This window comes from Triturus cristatus, chromosome 3_1 (assembly GCF_964204655.1).
Source record: "Triturus cristatus chromosome 3_1, aTriCri1.1, whole genome shotgun sequence".
In the NCBI taxonomy this organism is placed as follows: Eukaryota; Metazoa; Chordata; class Amphibia; order Caudata; family Salamandridae; genus Triturus; species Triturus cristatus.
In genome coordinates this window covers 920,935,500-920,954,973 of record NC_140583.1, presented here as the reverse complement: position 1 = coordinate 920,954,973, position 19,474 = coordinate 920,935,500, and the positions used below count along the sequence as shown (strand labels likewise).

Genomic DNA, 19,474 nt, shown 5'->3' with positions numbered 1-19,474 from the left:
GGTTGGTATCATATCATGATGAATGGGCCACAATATGGCAATCATGCACTGTCTGTGCACAGTAAAGCAGTGGAGCAACGGTCTGCTCATTGCATGTTATCAAAGGCATCAGCCCATCCACCACAGAGCATCTGTTCTTCTAGTGTATCTGTTTAGGCAAAGCCTAACATTGACAGTATACACCTTCCCAAGTCCACCATGCTAAGCACAGGGGACCTGGATAGGAGACTGAAACATGGCCACATGGACTGTGCGAAAACTCAATGCCATTATTATTTTGTTTTTCCTAGAATAAACCCTGACAGCGAGCTTTTTTTCCCCTCAAAAAAAACAATTGAATGCTGATTGGGGCATACCAAGATGGCGGGCATACTAAGATGGAAGCCAGCTCAACATTTTGCTTTGTCAAGAGTGCATTTGCCACACTGTTTAATACACATTTGGCAAAGATGTTCCCGCCATGAAGGTGGGATCTCTTATCCCGGTAGGATGGGCCTCTACTGCGAGGGTGGCGAGGGGGGGGGGGGGGGGGGGGTGTAAACAGTGGCCATTTTTCATGAAATATAATTTGGTCCCTTTTCTTTTTAGAATTCTTAAGGAAACAAAATGTCACTTTGGGAAATAGATAAGAGTGCACAGGTATCTACTGAAAGAATAGAGGAAGATGAGCACTAAAGCATTCAGTAGTGTCCGAATTCGATAACATGAAGTTTATTCTCAGCTGAAGAGCTGTGCCAAAGCTGGATGAACCGTTAACCCTCCTGTGACCTGGCTTTTTGTTTTGCTACATTTATGTTGATGGTGTCAAACCTCACTTATGAGATTGAACCAGGGGCTGCTCCTCCGTTTAAGCGGTTGAGCGTCATCCCACTTGCCCCAAAATAGAAAAATAAAATGATAATAAAGTTGATTTATTACCATATATTTTCTTTCAATATCCTGTGTCCTGAGCTGAGGGTCAGGACTGGGCCGCTGATGAGTGGTAGAAGCATGGATGAGTGGTGGGCGGGCTGGGTCAGTTTAAAATGCGCATGTCTGTTTGGCCACCTGTCTTGCAACGGCCAGCCAGACATGCATATTTTAAACCTTTCAACTCAGCTGTCTTAGATACCTGGGTTGAGAGCAAGTAAAGGCCTCAGTGCTCTTAGGAGCAGTGAAAGAGTCCGCTCTATCCAATTCTGGCACTTTTCTCATGCTGGTCTAAAGCATGAGAGCAGCACCAGGGTTGGGTAGGGGAGTTGGCCAGGGCTCTGTTATAGGAGAAAAGGACCCCGGAGCGCGAACATGCAGCAAGGAAAGTTGATTTTCTTTTTTAAATGTGCATTAAATCGTAAAAATCTTACATCGCTCCTATCTTTCCGGGGTACTCTCTACTAGGATAGGCTGCAGGGTGGACGCACTGTGTCGCAGAAGATGTGGCCAGGATGACACTTTCTACCATGTCCTCTGGACCTGCCCCGAGATACACCTCTTGTGGGACAGCGCAACCAAGAAGATGAGGGATACGTTAGGAAAACAAATCGATCTGACGCCAGAGTTGGGGATCCTTAACATATGGGAGGCCACGGATTTGACTGAAATAGAGCAACAGTGGGTGGCATTGGGGTACATATTAGTAAAGAGAGCCATTGCAATGTCCTGGGGGTCCGCCACACGGCCCTTAACGGTTGGCAGAAATGGATCGCTGTATGATAGCAGAGAAGGAGGTCTATAAAAGACAGGGATGCCCTAAGAAATGGGACCGGGAATGGAAGGGGTGGAACTCGTTCAGGGGCGAGATTTGCACATCACCGACAGAAGATATGGCGATGCACAGGCGGGCGGAACAATGAAATTCTTGTTGGTTATGATCTGTAACTGGTGTGTGCTAAGATACTGTACCTTTTAATTGATATGTATTTTATCTGCAAGAATGACTCTGTGATTTGCTTTGATAAATAGTTCATAAATGAAAAAAAATGTGCATTAAATCACTGACATGCATTACATGGTCGGTCATTGCTGAGATTATATATCCTGCCGTTAATCTGGTATTGAATTCTTCATTACATAAAGGGAAGGTACCCAGTAGCTGGAAAAAGGCCAAAATTATTCCCCTATTGAAGAAACCTTCTGTGGACCCAGCAGTGGCCTCTAATTATAGGTCTACATCTCTGCTGCCTTTTTTCACCAAAGCCCTCAAAAAGTACGTCAATCAAGTATTGACTGAGTATGTAGAAGCCAACCACATACTCCATGAGAGTCAGTCTGGTTTCAGATCCCATCTCAGTACCGAAACTGCTTTATTGGAAATTTCGGAAACCATCAGAACATTGCTTGATAAACGGGGACGTGCCGTGCTGATATTACTGGACCTATCCGCTGCCTTTGATACCGTGCCCCATGACTGCCTCTTGCAGAGTCTACGGAATTGTGGCATTGGGGCACGGTATTCAAGTGGTTCGCTTCTTTTTTGAGTGATCGGCAGCAGGAAATCTGGTCCCCCCCTACTCATCCCTCATTCTGCGCATGTAAGTGGGGGTTCCACGGGGATCTATTTTGAGCCCGTCTCTTTTTAATATTTATATGGCCCCGCTCGCACTATTAGCTGAGTCGTACGGCGCAAAGATAGTATCTTACGCCAATGATACTCAACTGCTGTTTACGTGCAACAAAGGGACGGATTTTAGAGGCAACGAGATTAACATCTGTCTGACGGAGGTTTTCTCTTGGTTACGGCATAACCAATTAAAATGTAACCCTGAAAAGTCAGAGATTATCTTTTTTGGTTGCCCGCCATGAGCATCATGGCACCAATGGTGGCATCGCGACATGTCCCCTCCCACTGCTCTAGTTAGCACTGTGAGGAATTTGGGGGTCAAGTTGGACAACACTCTAACAATGAAGGCTCAAATTAAAATTGTTGCTGGCACCTGTTTTTGCATGTTAAAAATGCTAAATAACTTCCTTCCCCTACTACCGTTTGAGTACCGAAAGATCGTAGTACATGCCTTAATCACATCCAGGTTGGATTACGTCAATGTTTTGTATCTGGGCCTACCTGAGTATTTACTGAACCGTCTGCAGGTGGTTCAGAATGCGGAGGCCAGAGCCATTCTCATGGTGGGACCCAGAACACGTATGACGATCCACCTGAAGGCCTTGCACTAGTTACTGGTACGGAAGAGGATACAGTTGAAAGCCCTGGTTCTGGATTTTCGGGCCTTTTATGGCACAGGTGCTGTATATCTCAGGAGAAGGGTCCAGCACTACGAGCTGAAACGTGCCTTGAGGCCCTTGGTACATTCCCTAATGCTTATTCCGAAATTTGCCCGTTCCCGGCCTGGCGGTCGCTCCTTTCAAGTACTGACTGCCCGCACATGGAACAGTCTTCCTCTTCATCTTAGGCAGGTCCAGGACCTGCTCTCCTTTTGGAGACCGCTAAAAACCTGGTAGTTTCAGCATTAGTCCTCCTTGGGCGGGCTGGCCTTTGGGCATTGGTTACCTATTACCTGGTGGTCCTTTAGCACTGGGACACTCCGTGAGTAGCCGTGCGCTTTACAAGTACCTATTTTCATTTAATTTCATTACCTTTTTAAAGTTGATATTCACTTTAAAACGATAATGTATGCATGCGCCTTGTATGACCCCACCACCCAGTTGCCCGCCCACCACACTCAGTAGGTAGCAGCCGCCCCATGGATTACACCTAGTTACACACACTGTGGTGAGTGTTATTTAGAAAATTGCTCTTGACTGAGTTAGAATAGGAGACAGTCTGAGTTTTCATTGAATGTCTGCTGAAAACGCCACATAGTCAATCTTGCAGTTTAGATAGTGATCAGATTTTGAAAACAAAAATTGGGACATTTCGCAAACAGGAGGACTACACTTTTCACCAGCCGAGGAGCAAAGTGTGGAGACAAAGGTAATACAGCCATTTTTGACAACCCTTTTGCAAGTTTTGAAGGGCTTCCTATATTCCTGTGTACAAACCTGCCAGTTCAGGCACCTTTCCATTTCCCTTGCTCATTTTCGATGGTGGGCACGTCATTCCTGACACAAACGGCTCCGATGGTGACGAGACTTGACTTCCACAATATGTCCTCTCATTGGAAAGGTTACGAACTTCGACAATTCGAGCCAGAGACTGCTTAGCGGGAGCCTGAATGCTTTTCAATATTTTCTTGAGGTGGGACGCTCGCGCCGAAGGGGCAGTGTCTGCAGATGCCTCCCAGGACGCTCGTTTCTGCTACTTGGATTCAGCAGCAACTTACTTCAATTTGTATTCTAAAAGTTACTCAACCTGTGGCAAATTATTGTATAGCAATCATTAGAATGCGCTTTCTCTAACCCAGCTCAAGGAATGTAAACTGCACTTTCCTTTTTACATTCTCGACTGAAGCAGAGGAGTCACATATGGAAAATAAACTGCAGTAAAAATGTTTAACACTAAAGGAAAGCTGGGCCTTTATTCATTAAGTGCTAAACCGAAGACTAAACAAGATATAGCATTTGTTTTAGTAATTTGTGGACGGAATCAGGGGAGCTGGCTAATGAAATAGAAACCTCCGCTCTTATCACCGTCTCCACCATGAAAAAATCGGAGGGTTAGATCATTCATTATAAAGATGAAGTATATCTCGGACTAGAGATGCTCTTGCCTTATAAAGTTTTGCTATCTCGGATTCCTCGTTTCTTCGATTAAGCAAACAAGGAAGATACTGACTTACCAAGCAAGCATTATAATTGAGGGAAAATAGAACTACCTGTAAATGGAATTTCTTCCAGTCGCGAACAGAATGACTCGCGGGTGGGAGGGTCACGCGGGGGCTGAGGGGTGGTTTAGTTTTAATTAAAAAAATATATGTATAACAACTTATCCGGCCCGATTCGATCCTGTGTCGTCTCTGCTTCTTCTCGCAGGAAGCAGGCAGCCTTCCTCCTCTAAGCCAATCACAACGCTGCAATGGCAGCGTTGTGATTGGTGGGGACGATGCCCAGCCAAGCTCCTATGGGGAGGCCATTTCCTCCATGTAGCAGCCTACATGGAGAAAATGGCAGAGTGCGCATGACTAGTTGGGGCCAACCAAACAGTCAGGATCCGCAACATTGGACTAGCTACTCCTCCCCTGCCCTGTTGCAGGACCGCCCACCTGCCTGCCGCCAACCAAATCCTTCTGCTTTCTTGCACTGTGAGAAGCAGTAACATAAAATGGTATTTATACCATTTTATGTTACTGCTTCTCGCACTGTGAGAAAGCAGTGGGGCAACGCTCCTCCGCCCACATGGAGGAGCTGCCTCTGATTTCTTCATCAATGCTGTAGATATTCCAAGGACAAGGTACCAACATTTACACAAATTGATAAGCCGTTGGAGGTCATTGGTCAAGGAACTTGGTTTGATTTTCACACTGATTATCAATCGAGTAAGCATTTTAGTATCAGTTTCGCAATCCACTGAGATAAGGTAAATTTTACCCTAATCTTTTTTGGTTCTTCTCTAGATACCAGTTATAACATTTTAATTATAATAAAGCCTTATTAGGTGGTCAAGGCTGGCTGGAATCCAAGATTGGAGTGCCTCTTTGTGGCTCCTGACAGCAGCTGGTTCTTTGGCTGCAGGCGATTCCTTTGGAAGGTCAGTGTCACCATAGCCAAGGAGGTGGCAAAAGAGAAGCTGTAGCATGGGTTAGAATCTTCAGCGACGAGGTTTGGCAACTCCAATGAGGAGCACATCTTCCATCCATAGTACTACCAGCCATTGGTGGAGCTACTTATGTAGCTGGAACACAAGTGCTGGTGGCAGTGCCCATCGACGTAGAACAGACCGAGAGCTGGTTCCTGCTACGAAGTGCTGATGCAGATCATCGAGGGTGAGGAGAGGAAACAAAATAGACCAGTGGTGTACCATGGTTTAACTGGGACTGTTGTAGTTACCCTAGACAGTAGCTAAGGAGCGTGGCGACTGGCAAACCAAAATATAAAGTAGAGTATAGCTCATGTCTATGGCAGGTGAAGGGGTGGTCTGGGCAGGTGAAGGGCTGAACTTTACACCCAGCGAATAAACAGGTTTGCATTTTGTAAGGGTAATGAGAGTCAAATTAGCAGAGACCTCAGGGGCCATGGAGAAGGCGGCGAAAGCAGTGGAGAGCAGACAGATTAGCAGATATTGAGAAAGAGCAAGCAATTATGATGTGTACTCTGAAAGAAGTGCAAGCCAAGTTAAGAAAGACAATAACAAGACAGCTGTGGAGGGCCTAGATCTCTTCAAAGCTACAGTGGTCACGAGTGTCACTCTGCTAGACGTGAAGGTGTGACATCTAAAGAATTGCTGCAGAGGGGCCCTGCTGAGGGTGCTGGAAGTTCGAGCACAGTTTCCAACTGAATCCCTGCAAAATGAACTCTGCACTGTACTGGGATACCTGTTGGGATTGGAGATGGCGAGAACTCAGCAGGTAGTGGTCGATGGCACCAGATTACAGTGAAAAACTGAAAAGAGACCGGGCTGGTGACACTATTCATTTTTTCCTAGATTTCGTAGGTGTCCTTTAAAGTCCAGTTTGGAAGGGATGGGGGAAAGGGAGAGAAAAATTGTTTGTTTAATTTCGCTACATCTTATTACCAAGTACAGGTCATTTCTGAACCTCTGGTGGTGACTTCTGACTCAGACGAGGTATGCCAACTCCTTCTATTCCAGGCTCTAGAATGGTGACAAAAGACAAGGTTAGCACCAGAAGCAACCTGCGATTTCCCAGCATCCTTTGGAAGGAAGAAAAAAAGGGAAAACCAGAAAAGGCCTCCAAAAGATGATGTGCCAAGAGCAGGACCCATATGCAAGGAATATAGGTGGAAAACAGGAGAATCCTCTGTAGTGTGACACTGCAGTGTTATCTGAACACACTTATAGTCCTGGAAAGAAGGATGTGATCTCAGTTAAAGTACTAGTCACATGACTTTGAAAGATCTGGTAGGGCTTAGAAGGAAAGAAGTGATCTCAGCGGAAATACTAGGCAGCTGTCCATACAAACCTATTTCCTATCCAAACCAGGAAAAATGTCTTTAAAAAATAGGGATGAATTCTTCTGTGAACAGAATTCACATAGCAATCTCGGAGGAGAACATGACACTGGTGAAGTTGCTGACAGGTGAAAAAAAGAATCCATCCAAGTAGGATGGTAGTCTCCATGCCCTAAGCTGATTCTAGCTGTGTCACATAATACCAGTAAATGACTGGCCTTATAACGTTCATGCTAAGTAAAGAATTTAGGGGGAGTCCGAGGACTGGGATATAGCATGGTGCAGCTCACTGAAACCTTCTTTTCCCACCACTTTGCTCACTAATTCTGATCATGACTGGTATTCTGTGGCTAGGTTTCGATTCACCTTGATCTAGGGCCCATATGAGTTTCAAAGTACTTAGACCGAAAACTGACTTTTTTTTAGACCCAGGAAGGGAGGTGATCAGTCACTGTGGTCTATTGATAACATATAACATTGTATGTGGGTTGGAATTATTTGCATGAATCAACCATTTTAACCACTTGTCTAATATTGTTGGGTGCCTCCCTTCAATAGACTGATGCTGATGAATTAATTTAGGGGCATTTCATGAAACCTTTCGGCAAGTGTTTTCACCGAAGCACTGTTGCCTTGTGTGAAGAGAACTTGCCTTTTTATTGGAATCTTGTGGCCTTAGGAGAGAGTGAAAGGGAGGTTTGTGTCCTGTGATCAGTGTTTGCCAATGAGTGCAATTCAGAGTCTTCCTAGAGATGCTGCCACGATCCTCTAATCTTTGTGTTTAAACCTTTTACTCATTTTCCCACCATTATCTAACTGCCTTATCATTTAATAGACGTGGATCCATGAGGTTGCTGTTGGGTGAATTGATTACCTTATATATTTCTGCAGTTTTTATGCATAAGATGAAGCAAACTCTTAAACGGACAGTAATTTTTAGTGCAGATTTTCGATAGGCGGGCCAATGAGTTATGAGCTGGTATTTGGGAAAAGCAGTGGAGCAATGGAACCTTAATGCGATGCTCCTTCACACTGATATGCAACACTTGCAGGGTAGCTTTTATGCAGTTTCAAAATATCCAAATTGAACAAATTACTTGGAAGAAGAATACATTTGCATATTAAAATGACCTAGTCCTTTGTTGCAAAATCGTCTCAGTTTTCAGTTTTTTTCCACAATTGTAAGGACTGACGTTTTAGAAGCATTTTGACATTAATTAAAAAGCAAGCAAATCATTTCTCTTTTTTTTTTCCAGTCGGTAGCACAACTTCCTCACCTGCTCTTCTAGGAATTCGAGAACCCCGTTCTGAGTATGAGAGGACTCAACCATCTATGCAATATTATACCAGTCAAGGAGATAATCTAGCACACAAAGAAATGTATAGTGGTAAGTCGCAGTGTTTGGAAAGCTAGAATGCTGTTATTGCATCTGTTGTGTGCGATGTAAAGAGGTCTTATCGCAGTTGTCAAATGATTGAGTTTTTTGGAGGAGAGTAGAAACGTAGGTTTATTTTTACTCCTGTAATAAATTCTATTTTTGCAATGGGTATTGTTTCCACCAAAGTTCTTTACACTTTGTGCATCCACCACTGCAAGGCGGAAGACCCGACTGTTTTAAACTTCTACCACACCCATTTCCGGTCATTCTTTTCCACACTAAAGTTATTGAGCCTCTCAAATGGAGTCATTAACAGTTCTATTGGTCATGCAGAATTATCAAGTCTTGGTTCACAATAGTAAAGACAGTCTGGGTTTCAATCTTAGTTGGGTATGTTGGATAGCCTTATGCCGAAGATGGAATTCATGACCTCTGTATATTTTGTTGGAGGTATATCATGACTGTTTTACTTTTTAGCTGCTGCAACCTAACACTAGAAGCTCTCACCCTCAGCCATGTTCTGAATCACTGGTGGAAGCATATGATTCCACTTCAAAATGTGTACTGGTGCTGGAAAAGCCTATTCTGAAACTGGGGGTAATATTCTTTTCAGCAACTCCAAATGTGGAGAAGGTGGAAATATTTGCTATTGTGGCTACCTTTGGCATGCCCTCTGGAGCTGCTTCTGTCATATTGCCATTGCAGGTGACTTCACTCCAGGCAAGAGCTGCAGGTTTGGGTCTTGTCAGTGTTTAGAATGGGTTGTGGTATTATTGCTGTCCTCCCTAGCCTTAAAATGTTCTGTACCTTCTGGTCCACACTCTGTAGGGCATGGTTAACAGCATCTGTGGTACTGGGTTGAGCAGCAGCAAAATTGGTTTCTTAATTTCATTTGATGCCCTATACGATTTTATTTGAGCACAGCTAGGAAGAGGATTGTTGAAATCCACTCCAATAAAGTGGTTCTAGCTATAGTGGTTAACCTGAAACATTTGTCAGATTTGAAGGCTTTTTTGCTTAACCACGGATGCAGAGTTCTTTGACCCTTATCTGACACATGAAGATGATTAAGTCTCAGAAGCAGACAACTTGCTTCCTTTGCTTAAGTTAGATATTGGTTTGTCTATAGATCTCCAGCGACTGACATTTAATTCAGTGGAGAGTTTCAGGAAAGTTCTACATCTGCCTTTCAGCACTACAACTCATTTTCATGAGTCTCACACAAAACACTTGAAGCTATGAAACTCGTCATCGTCTGCGATAAAATGACTTACAACCCTAAGATCTTGGCATCAAGACAACAGCGGAACCATTATTTCCCATTGACCAAGCAATTTCGGACGCTATTCTAGTTGTTTAGTGGAAATTTCACTCCACCCCAATGATCAAGATACGAGTTGGAAGGAAACACAGACCAGCTCCCTCAGTCCTTAATTCTTAAGTGCGCACGCTATCCTGCAGAGCTTGATAGTGAATAATTGGTAGGATGATACCAAATGTGTACTGATCAGCCCCTCTGCACAGGGAAATTTCTGAGTTGGACAGTGTGGGCAGGAAAACCTTAGCTTTGGGTTTTTGAGATTCACCAAAGCTTTTTTATGCTGACCAAATACTAACAAGTGTTGTGGGAAATGTCGCCAAGCATTTAGTACAGCACGAGAGGTCCTTTGTCCTGAATGGTCAACAGTGGTTTATCCTGATAGTCCTGAATAGCAGAGGCATTCAAGTTGTTTAGCACTTTATGAACCAGGCAAAGAGCTCTGAACTCATTTCTGTTCATCACTTGTAATCAGTGCAAATTGTGGCACACGTGTGGCTGTGCTTGATTTGAGCCGATGGTTGCCGGTGGGGTTCACTGGTACTCGCTTTGGGACCAGCACTTATTTTTCTGCATCAGATATTTGTCGATCACAAGAAAGGGAAAACACACAAAGTGGAAAGATGAATAATCTCACTAAGGGACAAAACAGAAGCCCTCGAGTGACAAAGGGGCAGGGAGTGTCCGACAGTGGATTAAAGGGGCATGAGGTGGATTCAAGACTACTCAGCCTTGGTATTCGGCACGCTGACATTTGATAACATGGCCGCAGGCTTCTGAACAGATCTTTGGGTACTGCAATTACTCTCGCACATTAAGCACTGTTCGTAGGATGATTAAATTTGCACAGCCCAGAGACCAATCATGGTGGCCATGTTCTGCGGATTTTGTAATTTAGTTTTGGCTGGGACACCTAAGTTACAAGCGTTAGCATAGGATGTTCTAGACAGAACAACTGCGCCAACCAAGAGAGCTCTCATTTTCAGAGGAACGACTGGAGTGATCTTCTTTACAAGTCTGAACTAGGAAAGGCAGGCCTCGACTACTGTAGCGACCTGGTTTTCAAGGAGACTATCTTCGTCAGACTGGAAACTAAGATTATTGCTCATACCTACAGGACAGGAAGGCTGGGCGCACCCAAATAGCTGGTGCAAAAAACGGCATTAAATAGACTATCTGGGCCACAGGTCAACACTTCACTTTTGTCCAAATTAAGTTTTAACATGTTCAAACTCGTCCAGGATGGGATGGATATCAGGCAGGCTTGAAGTGTATTTTGAATCTCCTGCAGCGGAAGTTCAAGTCTGAACACTAATTGATTGCCAGCAGTGTAGGATATAAAGTCCTGGTCATGAAACCTGATAATCTCAATCAAGGGCTTCACGTAGAGATTGAATTAGATTGGTCATAGCACTGATCTTTTCGGTACTCTGCACAATATAGGCAATTCATCATACTGAAAGGTTGCCAAGGTAGCACCCTGGAATTGTCTTGATAATAAAAGGTGAGAACTAGGAAAGAGCAGAGCTGCTAAGTGCCGCTGTGGTCTAAAGCCACTGTCGAGTTAGATGGAATGATCAACAGTGTCAAACGAGATGGAGAGGTCCAGTAATATGAGATCAGATGATTGTTCACCATCCAGACTAGTACGTAGGTCGTCTAATTTCTAATTCAGTTTCCTTTTTAATGACCTGGCTTTTGCAGGAAAGTGTCCTCGCTTCGACACGAGGAAAAATATACTGAAATTATATGAATATATTTAAGCATGTATATCCATTGTCTAGAAAGAAATGTATATGTGAAAACACATTATATAAATGGCTGTGTTCAAAGTTTAAATATAAAATTTTAAAATAAATAGCATTCTTGAAAAAATACAAGTTAGCTGCCTGGTTGTGTTACATAGAAACAATTGACTTCACTTCAGAGTTAAAATGTTGAATCAAGACTTATCAACTTATCAAAAACAATTCTCTTTGTAAGTGGAAAAAAAAAAGGCCCCTACATAATTTCTCTTCCTGATTCAACAGTGTACTGTACTTGGTCCATTGTAGCACTTCAATTTGTGGTTTGTCCATGCTCTGGTACTGTTTTGTACATTTCTGTACAGTGCTGAGTAAATAAACAGCTGCATACATCTGAACAAGGGACATTGTGCCTTTCTACTTTTTATTTACTGGCAACGTTTATGGTTTGAAAACGTTACAGCTGTACATACTACTACTTTACTAAATTGTAGGACACGTAGACCAACAATGGCAACTATTTAATATATAATTCTGGCGCACCTTCTTCCATTATTTGCTTACCCGAAAATAATAGGCAACTCCCTTAAAACACCTGGAAAACTGTAGTGAATTCCACACTTTGAGGTAATTTTTATTGACTGAAACAATTTAAATGTAAAAGATAGCCGGTGTTGCCAAGAAGCATGCTTCTCACTGGAGGCATATTCTGTGCTTTCTAGTTCTGCATTGGGACTCTGTGGTATTCGCAGCAGCTGGTAATGAACCATTGTCTAGTGATATGTAGGGTGTGACTGCAATGAGACTTGCCCCAGATTCTAGCCACACATTTCCCTCGTACCAAACAGTAAGGCGGTGATAAAAAAAAGCAGCATTTACAAGTTGTATTATTGTGTGTATTATACAGTGTAAGAAACTGAATAAAAATCCGCACATCCTTCTTTTGGTTTGACAAAGTAGCAAGACATTTTCGAACAGCAATTGGTTTATTGTATGTGTTAATATGGTCTGTGCTTCAGATGCCTTTATAGTTTCCTAGTATAGATATGCTTATCTGTTTACATATTTCCAGGCTTGATAAATGTCACATTTGTACAGAGAACACATCATTGTAGTTTGAACTCATGTTTCTGTTTCAGGATCCGGTAAGCCTTCGCCAATATATATCAGTTCCTATTCTTCACCAGCAAGGGAACAAAATAGACGACTGCAGGTGAGATGAAGCATTCTCTTTTCATGGTCCTTGCAGTATATGGACAAACAAAAATTTGTGTAGATTATTCTGTTTAACTGCCTGTTCATGTATGTACATATTTTGCATAGGCTTATCTCTTCAAAAAAGAAACACAAATGAATTGTCTCAACAGCAAGTTTTGACAAAGCCTTTGTCGGCAGACATTGGCTTTGCCAATTATTTTCGAAGCCACTGCTTTTTGTAAAAACCTTATTACAAAAGCAATTAAAGATACCCCCTTCAATCAGGCATGTGCATGTGTGTGGGCAGGCATCTTGGGATAATTTGTGTAATAGTTTTACTCAAAACATTCCAAGATGGCCACTCTTTATTGCATTCATTAATCCAGCCATCTTTAAATGATTTTGAAAGCCACTTCCCAATACAGTGGCCGCTCACACTGTGCGCAGGATGTAGTGCTGTGCAAGCTGTAGCAAGATACTGGTATTAGAGTCTGGGTAGCTCATACAAGGAAATTAAAAGTTCAGAAAAAGGGGAGAAAATGATTTTAAAGAAAGAAACACACATTTGGCCCTTAGTCTGTGCCACCCAAGAGGACTACTTTTTCTGCGGAAGTGCACATTGTAAACTAGGAAAAAATACCTTTAGTGACAGTGAGCTAAGCCAGTGGCTGAAGTGGGCAGATGCTGTGCCCCATGCTGCATGATTGATATGCAGAAGTTAAATGTGAATGACACCACAGCAGACTGAAAACCCCCGGTACGTATGTATACATTAAGTTTTTTGCAAATCATTTTGCACGTCACCTGTAATTGGTTTGGCAGAAGCAATAGTAATTTTGACTACAGGCCTCCGAATAGACAAATCAATTGGTTTGTTTACCATCTCAAATGCAATCTCCCTGTTTTTCCCTGGAAGTTTGTCTTCTGCTCAGCAGAATGTTCCTTGGTAAAAAGCAGTACTGCAGTTTTAAGTGTGCTAACTTCAGAATGTGATACAAGCCTGAGGTGTGTTATAGATTTCCATTAGCACACCACATAGCATTGTTTTTTTCCCATATAAATCACGTTGTTTATTACTGCCTTGTGCTGATGCATGGTTGTTTTATTAGTTGCTAAACTCGGGATACATTTGACAGATTGAATGCATCATAACCAGAATGGCGCGCATAATGTTTGAAGGCACGGTTCTAAACAGCCAAAGGTATTAAAAAAATAATATGTCTCTGCACTAGGTGGACTTAAAAGGACAGGTTTCACCATGATAAGTCTTTCTTTCCTGCTACTAGTGAGTTCTGGTTCAAGTTGATAAATGAGCTCAGATTTTTATTTGCAGTATGCTTTATTTAGGACAAATTCAGCGTTAACTTTTTTCCCCTGTGTAAAGTGATATCCCTAGTTAATTGCATTTGTAGGGGAGTACTGCAAAGGGGAACATTGAGGTACTGAATGATGCTAGCAAGGGCAATGTTTGTTCTCCAAGTATATCAAGACATCCAAGGACGCATGATTAATTAATATATTATGGCCCTAAAGTGCAATTCACATTTTTCAACATCTTTATTAGGTTAAGTAGCATAGAGTAGAAATGAAAGAAAGACATAAAGGAAATAGATCCACCATTTAGTCAGTCCTTCAACAATTATTAGGTTAAATATTTGTGATAAAGTGCCCTCTTTCTTGCATGGTATGCCCCCATTTTTTCCTGAATTGCTGATGTGCTTTGACTGAGTGTGCTCTGGGCTCCTGCCAATCAGGAACCCAGGGCCTGTGTTCCTTCTCTAAAACTGCATTGAAGTCTAAACCCATTTGGCATCTCTGACTACATGTCAGCCCCTGGTAAATGGTACCATAGGTACTCAGGGCACTGTGACCAGAGAAGGCCCTTAAGGCCTGGAGCAGTTATTGTGACACCCTTAGAGGCCCTGTACCCTGACACCCACACACACACTGCCTTTGCAGGCTGAGTGTCTGGGTGCAGAACAAAACAAAGGAGTCGACATGGCACACATCCCTGTGTGCCATGCCCACAAACCACTTCCCTGGCATACATCAGTCACACCTCTAGCTGGGTGCGCTATGCCAGTGGTCAGGGTAAAGGTGCATGAGCCCTGTACCCAGGTCCATTCCTGGGCCCTGTAAGTGCAGTGCTGCCATTAAGAGTATATTGTGCTGGGAGGTTGTCATTACGAACTCCACAGCACCATAATGGCTACACTGAAGACTGGGAAGTTTGGTATCAAACGTCTCAGCACATTAAACCCACACTGATGCCAGTCTGGGGTGTAATGTAAAAGCACCACAGAGGCCATCTTAGAGATGCCCCCTGAAACACAACCAACTACCAGTGACCTGCTCCTCCCCCAGGATGGGCAGGGTTCACGAAGGAGAAGCTTCAAAGGCATGTCGCCTTTGTGAGCCTCTCCAGACCATTTGCTGCTTTCAGCAACTGATCCCCACTGGTTCTACCCCCCACTTTGGGTAGGAGAACCGGCGGGAAAAACAAGTGAGAAAGAGAGGTGTGTCCACCTCTGCCAACTCCACCCCTAAGGTGGGGGAGGCGAGGTGAAGCACCACTTCGAGTCCCCGCCATCTTGAGGATGGGGGGGACACAGCCAACCAGGGACAGACTCCTGCCCCCCTCCCACTGGAGAGTGGCAGAATAGGAGGTGTACCCATCCCAGGGAAGGGACCCATTGGCCCCTGCCCTTTACCTACCTGTAACACCCATAAATTTAGTATTTAGGGGCACCTTGAACCTTTCTTCCTCAGATCCAGCAACCACAAGAATAGAAGAAGGACGAGAAGCCGTGCAGAGCTAACAAGAGGACGACACCCACAGACTTGGCCCCAGCCCTACAGGCCTGTCGCCCCTCGAACCTGCTCCTGCAAAAACCCCGGCGTGTCAAGCAGCCAGCAACCTCAAAAACCCCAGAGGACCTGCCTGCATTCACTTTCCAAGCTGTTTCTCCCGTGATCACCGGACGTGTTTGTACTGCAGCTTCTGGTGCCAGCCAGAAACCGCAAATCCAGCCCACTCTGCACCCGCCGAGCCTGTCCCGAGCTTGAGTGGAAAAACACCACGAGGAGGTCCCCCCCCCCCCCCCGAACAATCCTGACCCGAGATCTGGCAACCCCTGTCCTGCCGACGCCTGCAGCCTCAATCCAGAGGACCCCCCCCTACCGCGACCAGAGCGGGTAAGAAAATCGGATGTCCCAAGGCACCCCTGCACCCGATGCCCCACGGCATTGTGTGCCCAACCCAGCGGTGCCTAACCAACCCTCTACATCCCAACTTACCCCTCAAAGTGATGGTCACTCCTGGAAGATCCTCGTCCCCGAGCCTGCAGTGTTTCTTTGTCTCGGAGAATCTCCATTGAAATCAACAGGGCACCCGACCTCAAAACAGCACCCGGCTGCCCTAGTGCTGCTGAGTGTGCCCCTTTTGTGCTAACCTGGTCCCCAACTTGCCCTGAGCTTTAACCCTAGGAGCTTGGCTCCCACAACCCAGTGGCCTGCTTGCCAGCAGCCACCAACCGGAGTCCCCCAATCCTCCATAGGATAACATTGGGCCTCAACACTCTGCACCCAGCCATCCTAGTGCCACTGGGGGTGCAACGACAGTGCATCACTGACCCTGGGAGAAACCTGAGTCTAACCCCAGAACCCTATCTCTAAAGACCGATTACCTACCTGGAAACCGATAACCTCTGTTCGAGGCATATGAGCTGCAGATTGTACACTTAGCATAGATCGCCATCTGGTGTTGGGCCCGGATGTTTGCAGTTTGTTTTTGTTCTTTGGACAGTCTTTGGAAGTCACGAGTTCGGTGACTCCTCCTTCGGTCCGTACTGCGCATGGGCTTCGGCTCCATCCTCAGATTGTTTTTTTCCGCCATCGGGCTCGGATGTGATACTTCGTGCTCCGGCTTCGAACTTCTACGGTTCCAGCCTCGACGGAAAATCCTCGTCTCTTCGAGTTTCTTCATCATCTTCATCTCCCGAAGCGGCACTTTTCTCCATCCCGTACATCGGCACCGGCCTTCGGGCCCTCCTCGACTCCGGTCCCGGCCGATTGAAAGGACTCCGTTCAAAAAGTGCCCAAAATGTGGGTCTAAATTTCCCCGCACCGACCTCCATCAGGTGTGTAACCTTTGCCTCTCTCCAGAACACGAGGCTAGAGACTGCCCCGCCTGTAAGTCTTTTCGATCAAAGAAGACCATCCGGGATCGAAGAGCTCGACGCACCATGGCGCACTCATCGTCCGCAGCTCCACCGGACATCTTCGGAGACGGCGCCGAAGCTTCGGGGCAACTACACACTGAGCAGGAGGACGACGTCGTCAGCGCTTCCGAGGCCGACGACTCCGACGTGGAGGACATCACACCGGCGCAGCGGGTCGTGAGTACTGTACCTCTTCCCACCCCCGCGCCCAAAACCAAAGAGACTCAGGTTACACCCTCGCCTGCAGGCCTGGGTAAAACCAAGCACAAAGCTTCTATCACCCCACCTTCGGGCCCGGTGTCAAAGCCTCAAAAGTCTCACGGCAGCTCGGGCTCGAGCCAGCCGACGCCTGGTGCCGAAAAACAGCATCCGGCACCGAAGAAAGCAATACCCAGCTCGACTCCGAAGCCACCGGTGCCGAAGCCTGGACTCTCGGTGCCGACCAAACACAAACAAAAATCTGTCGGCTCCGGCGCCGAAAACTCCTTCGACGCCGAAAACACCGGAGACACCAAAAAAGGCACAGAAACCATCGAAGCCCTCAGCTCCGAAATCATCGGCGCCAGCGGACGATTCAACGCCACTGGCCCTGTTTACACCAGACCCTTTGCAAAAGACTCTATCTAAAGATCCAAAGACTGGGCTATTGACTTTAGTTGTCAAGAAAAGACGCCTTGACGCTCCGGCTCCTCCTCCACCACCCAAACGGAAGGACTCTGCTACTTCTCCCCTCAGAGTGCCCTCCCCACTACCTCCTCCTCTGCCTCCTCCACCTCCACCACCCCCTCCCCCTCCCAGGTCTCCGCCACCTTTACCTCATTACTCCCCGACCCCGTCCCCAGATCCGGATGACGGGGACCCGGATTATGACCCGGCGGACGCCCCAATGGACCCCACTCCACCGGGGACCCCAGACCCATGGGAAGACTACCACAACCCTGACATACCTGATATGCCTCAGTACGACCTATACCCATCTAGGCCGTCTCCCCCAGAGGACTCCTTAGGGTTCCATCACTTAGTGCAGAGAGCAGCACACTACCATGGGGTGGACATGCACAGCGAACCAGTGGAAGACGACTTCCTACTGGACACATTTGACATTCAGGACAAATCCACATCTATTTTGCCCATGCTTAAGGGTGTCACCAAGCATGCTGCAGAGGTGTTCAAAGACCCTGTCAGGGCCAGGGTACTGAACCCTAGAATAGAGAAAAAGTACAAGGCGGCACCCACAGACCCTGCATACATTAAGGGCCCTGCTCCCTTAGATTCCCTAGTTGTCTCCACAGCTAGAAAGCGGGCTAACTCCCAGTCCTCAGGAGAAGCCCCACCGCCAGACAAGGAATCGAAACTTTTAGACGCGTCTGGCAAACGCACCGCCTCCCAAGCTGCAAACATGTGGCGCATTGCAAATACACAAGCACTACTTGCGCGCTATGACAAAGCACACTACGACGAACTTGAGGCTCTTATGCAGCATCTTCCAGAAAAACACAAGCGCAAGGCTCATGACCTGATACAGGAGGGTAAACTAATTACAAACACCTCCATTAAGTGTGCCCTCGATGCAGCCGACACTGCTTCTAGAGCCATAAATACCAGTATCCTGCTTCGTCGCCATGCCTGGCTCAGGATCTCGGGGTTCAAGCCTGAAGTCCAGGCGTCCATACTCGATCACCCCTTTGACCAACAGACTCTCTTTGGGCCAAAGGTGGACGAAGCTTTGGAAAAGATGAAAAAGGACACAGACACAGCAAAGTCTATGGGGGCACTCCAAACTCAAGCCTCTAAACATTCCTTTCGACGCTCATCCTTTCGTGGCACAGGCAGAGGCTTCTCCACCGATAGCGCCTCTACCTCCTACAAGTCCCCTCCTCAAAATACCTTTTCAAAGGGCAATCAAAGGGGTGGTTACAGAGGCAACAACAATAAGGGCAGGGGCAAAACTAACAACACCCGTTCGGCCACCCCACCCGCACAATGACTTCCCTCCGCTCCCCCCAGACCATCCCACTCCGGTCGGGGGCAGGCTACAAAACTTTATCCACGCATGGGAGTCCATAACATCGGACAAATGGGTGACCCAAATCATTCGGTCAGGGTACTGTCTCGAGCTAACATCTACCCCACCCAATATCCCACCAAGGCACCGTCCAATGTCTCAAGAACATTCCACACTGCTCAAACAGGAGGTACTCTCCCTCCTCCAAAAACACGCTATAGAGCAGGTCCCCGTCAATCAACAAAATCTAGGGGTCTACTCCCTATATTTCTTAATACCAAAGAAAGACGGGACCCTCAGGCCCATTCTGGACCTCCGGCCTCTAAATGCCTACATACATTCAGACCATTTCCACATGGTCACCCTACAACAAGTCCTCCCGCTCCTCTGTCAGGGAGACTTTCTCACTACCTTGGATCTGAAAGACGCATACTTTCACATTCCAATACACCCCTCTCACAGGAAGTACCTCAGGTTCGTGGTGGACGGGCAGCATTACCAATTCACGGTTCTCCCCTTCGGGGTCACCACCGCACCACGGGTGTTTACCAAATGCCTAGCGGTAGTAGCAGCACACCTCAGACGTCAACATATTCACGTCTTCCCTTACT

At 45.9% G+C, this 19,474-nt stretch overlaps 1 protein-coding gene across 5 annotated transcripts in view; it reads left to right on the top strand.

Annotated features, from left to right (window-relative positions):
- The window catches only part of PKP4 (plakophilin 4), a 693,496-nt gene that overhangs the window by 664,107 nt on the left and 9,915 nt on the right, over positions 1 to 19,474 (top strand). For all 5 annotated transcript variants that reach the window (XM_085645508.1, XM_085645509.1, XM_085645506.1 and 2 more), the window contains 2 exons: positions 8,256 to 8,387; positions 12,581 to 12,654. In XM_085645508.1, coding sequence (XP_085501634.1) covers positions 8,256 to 8,387; positions 12,581 to 12,654 — 206 coding nt within the window. The remainder of the gene's footprint in view (positions 1 to 8,255; positions 8,388 to 12,580; positions 12,655 to 19,474) is intronic.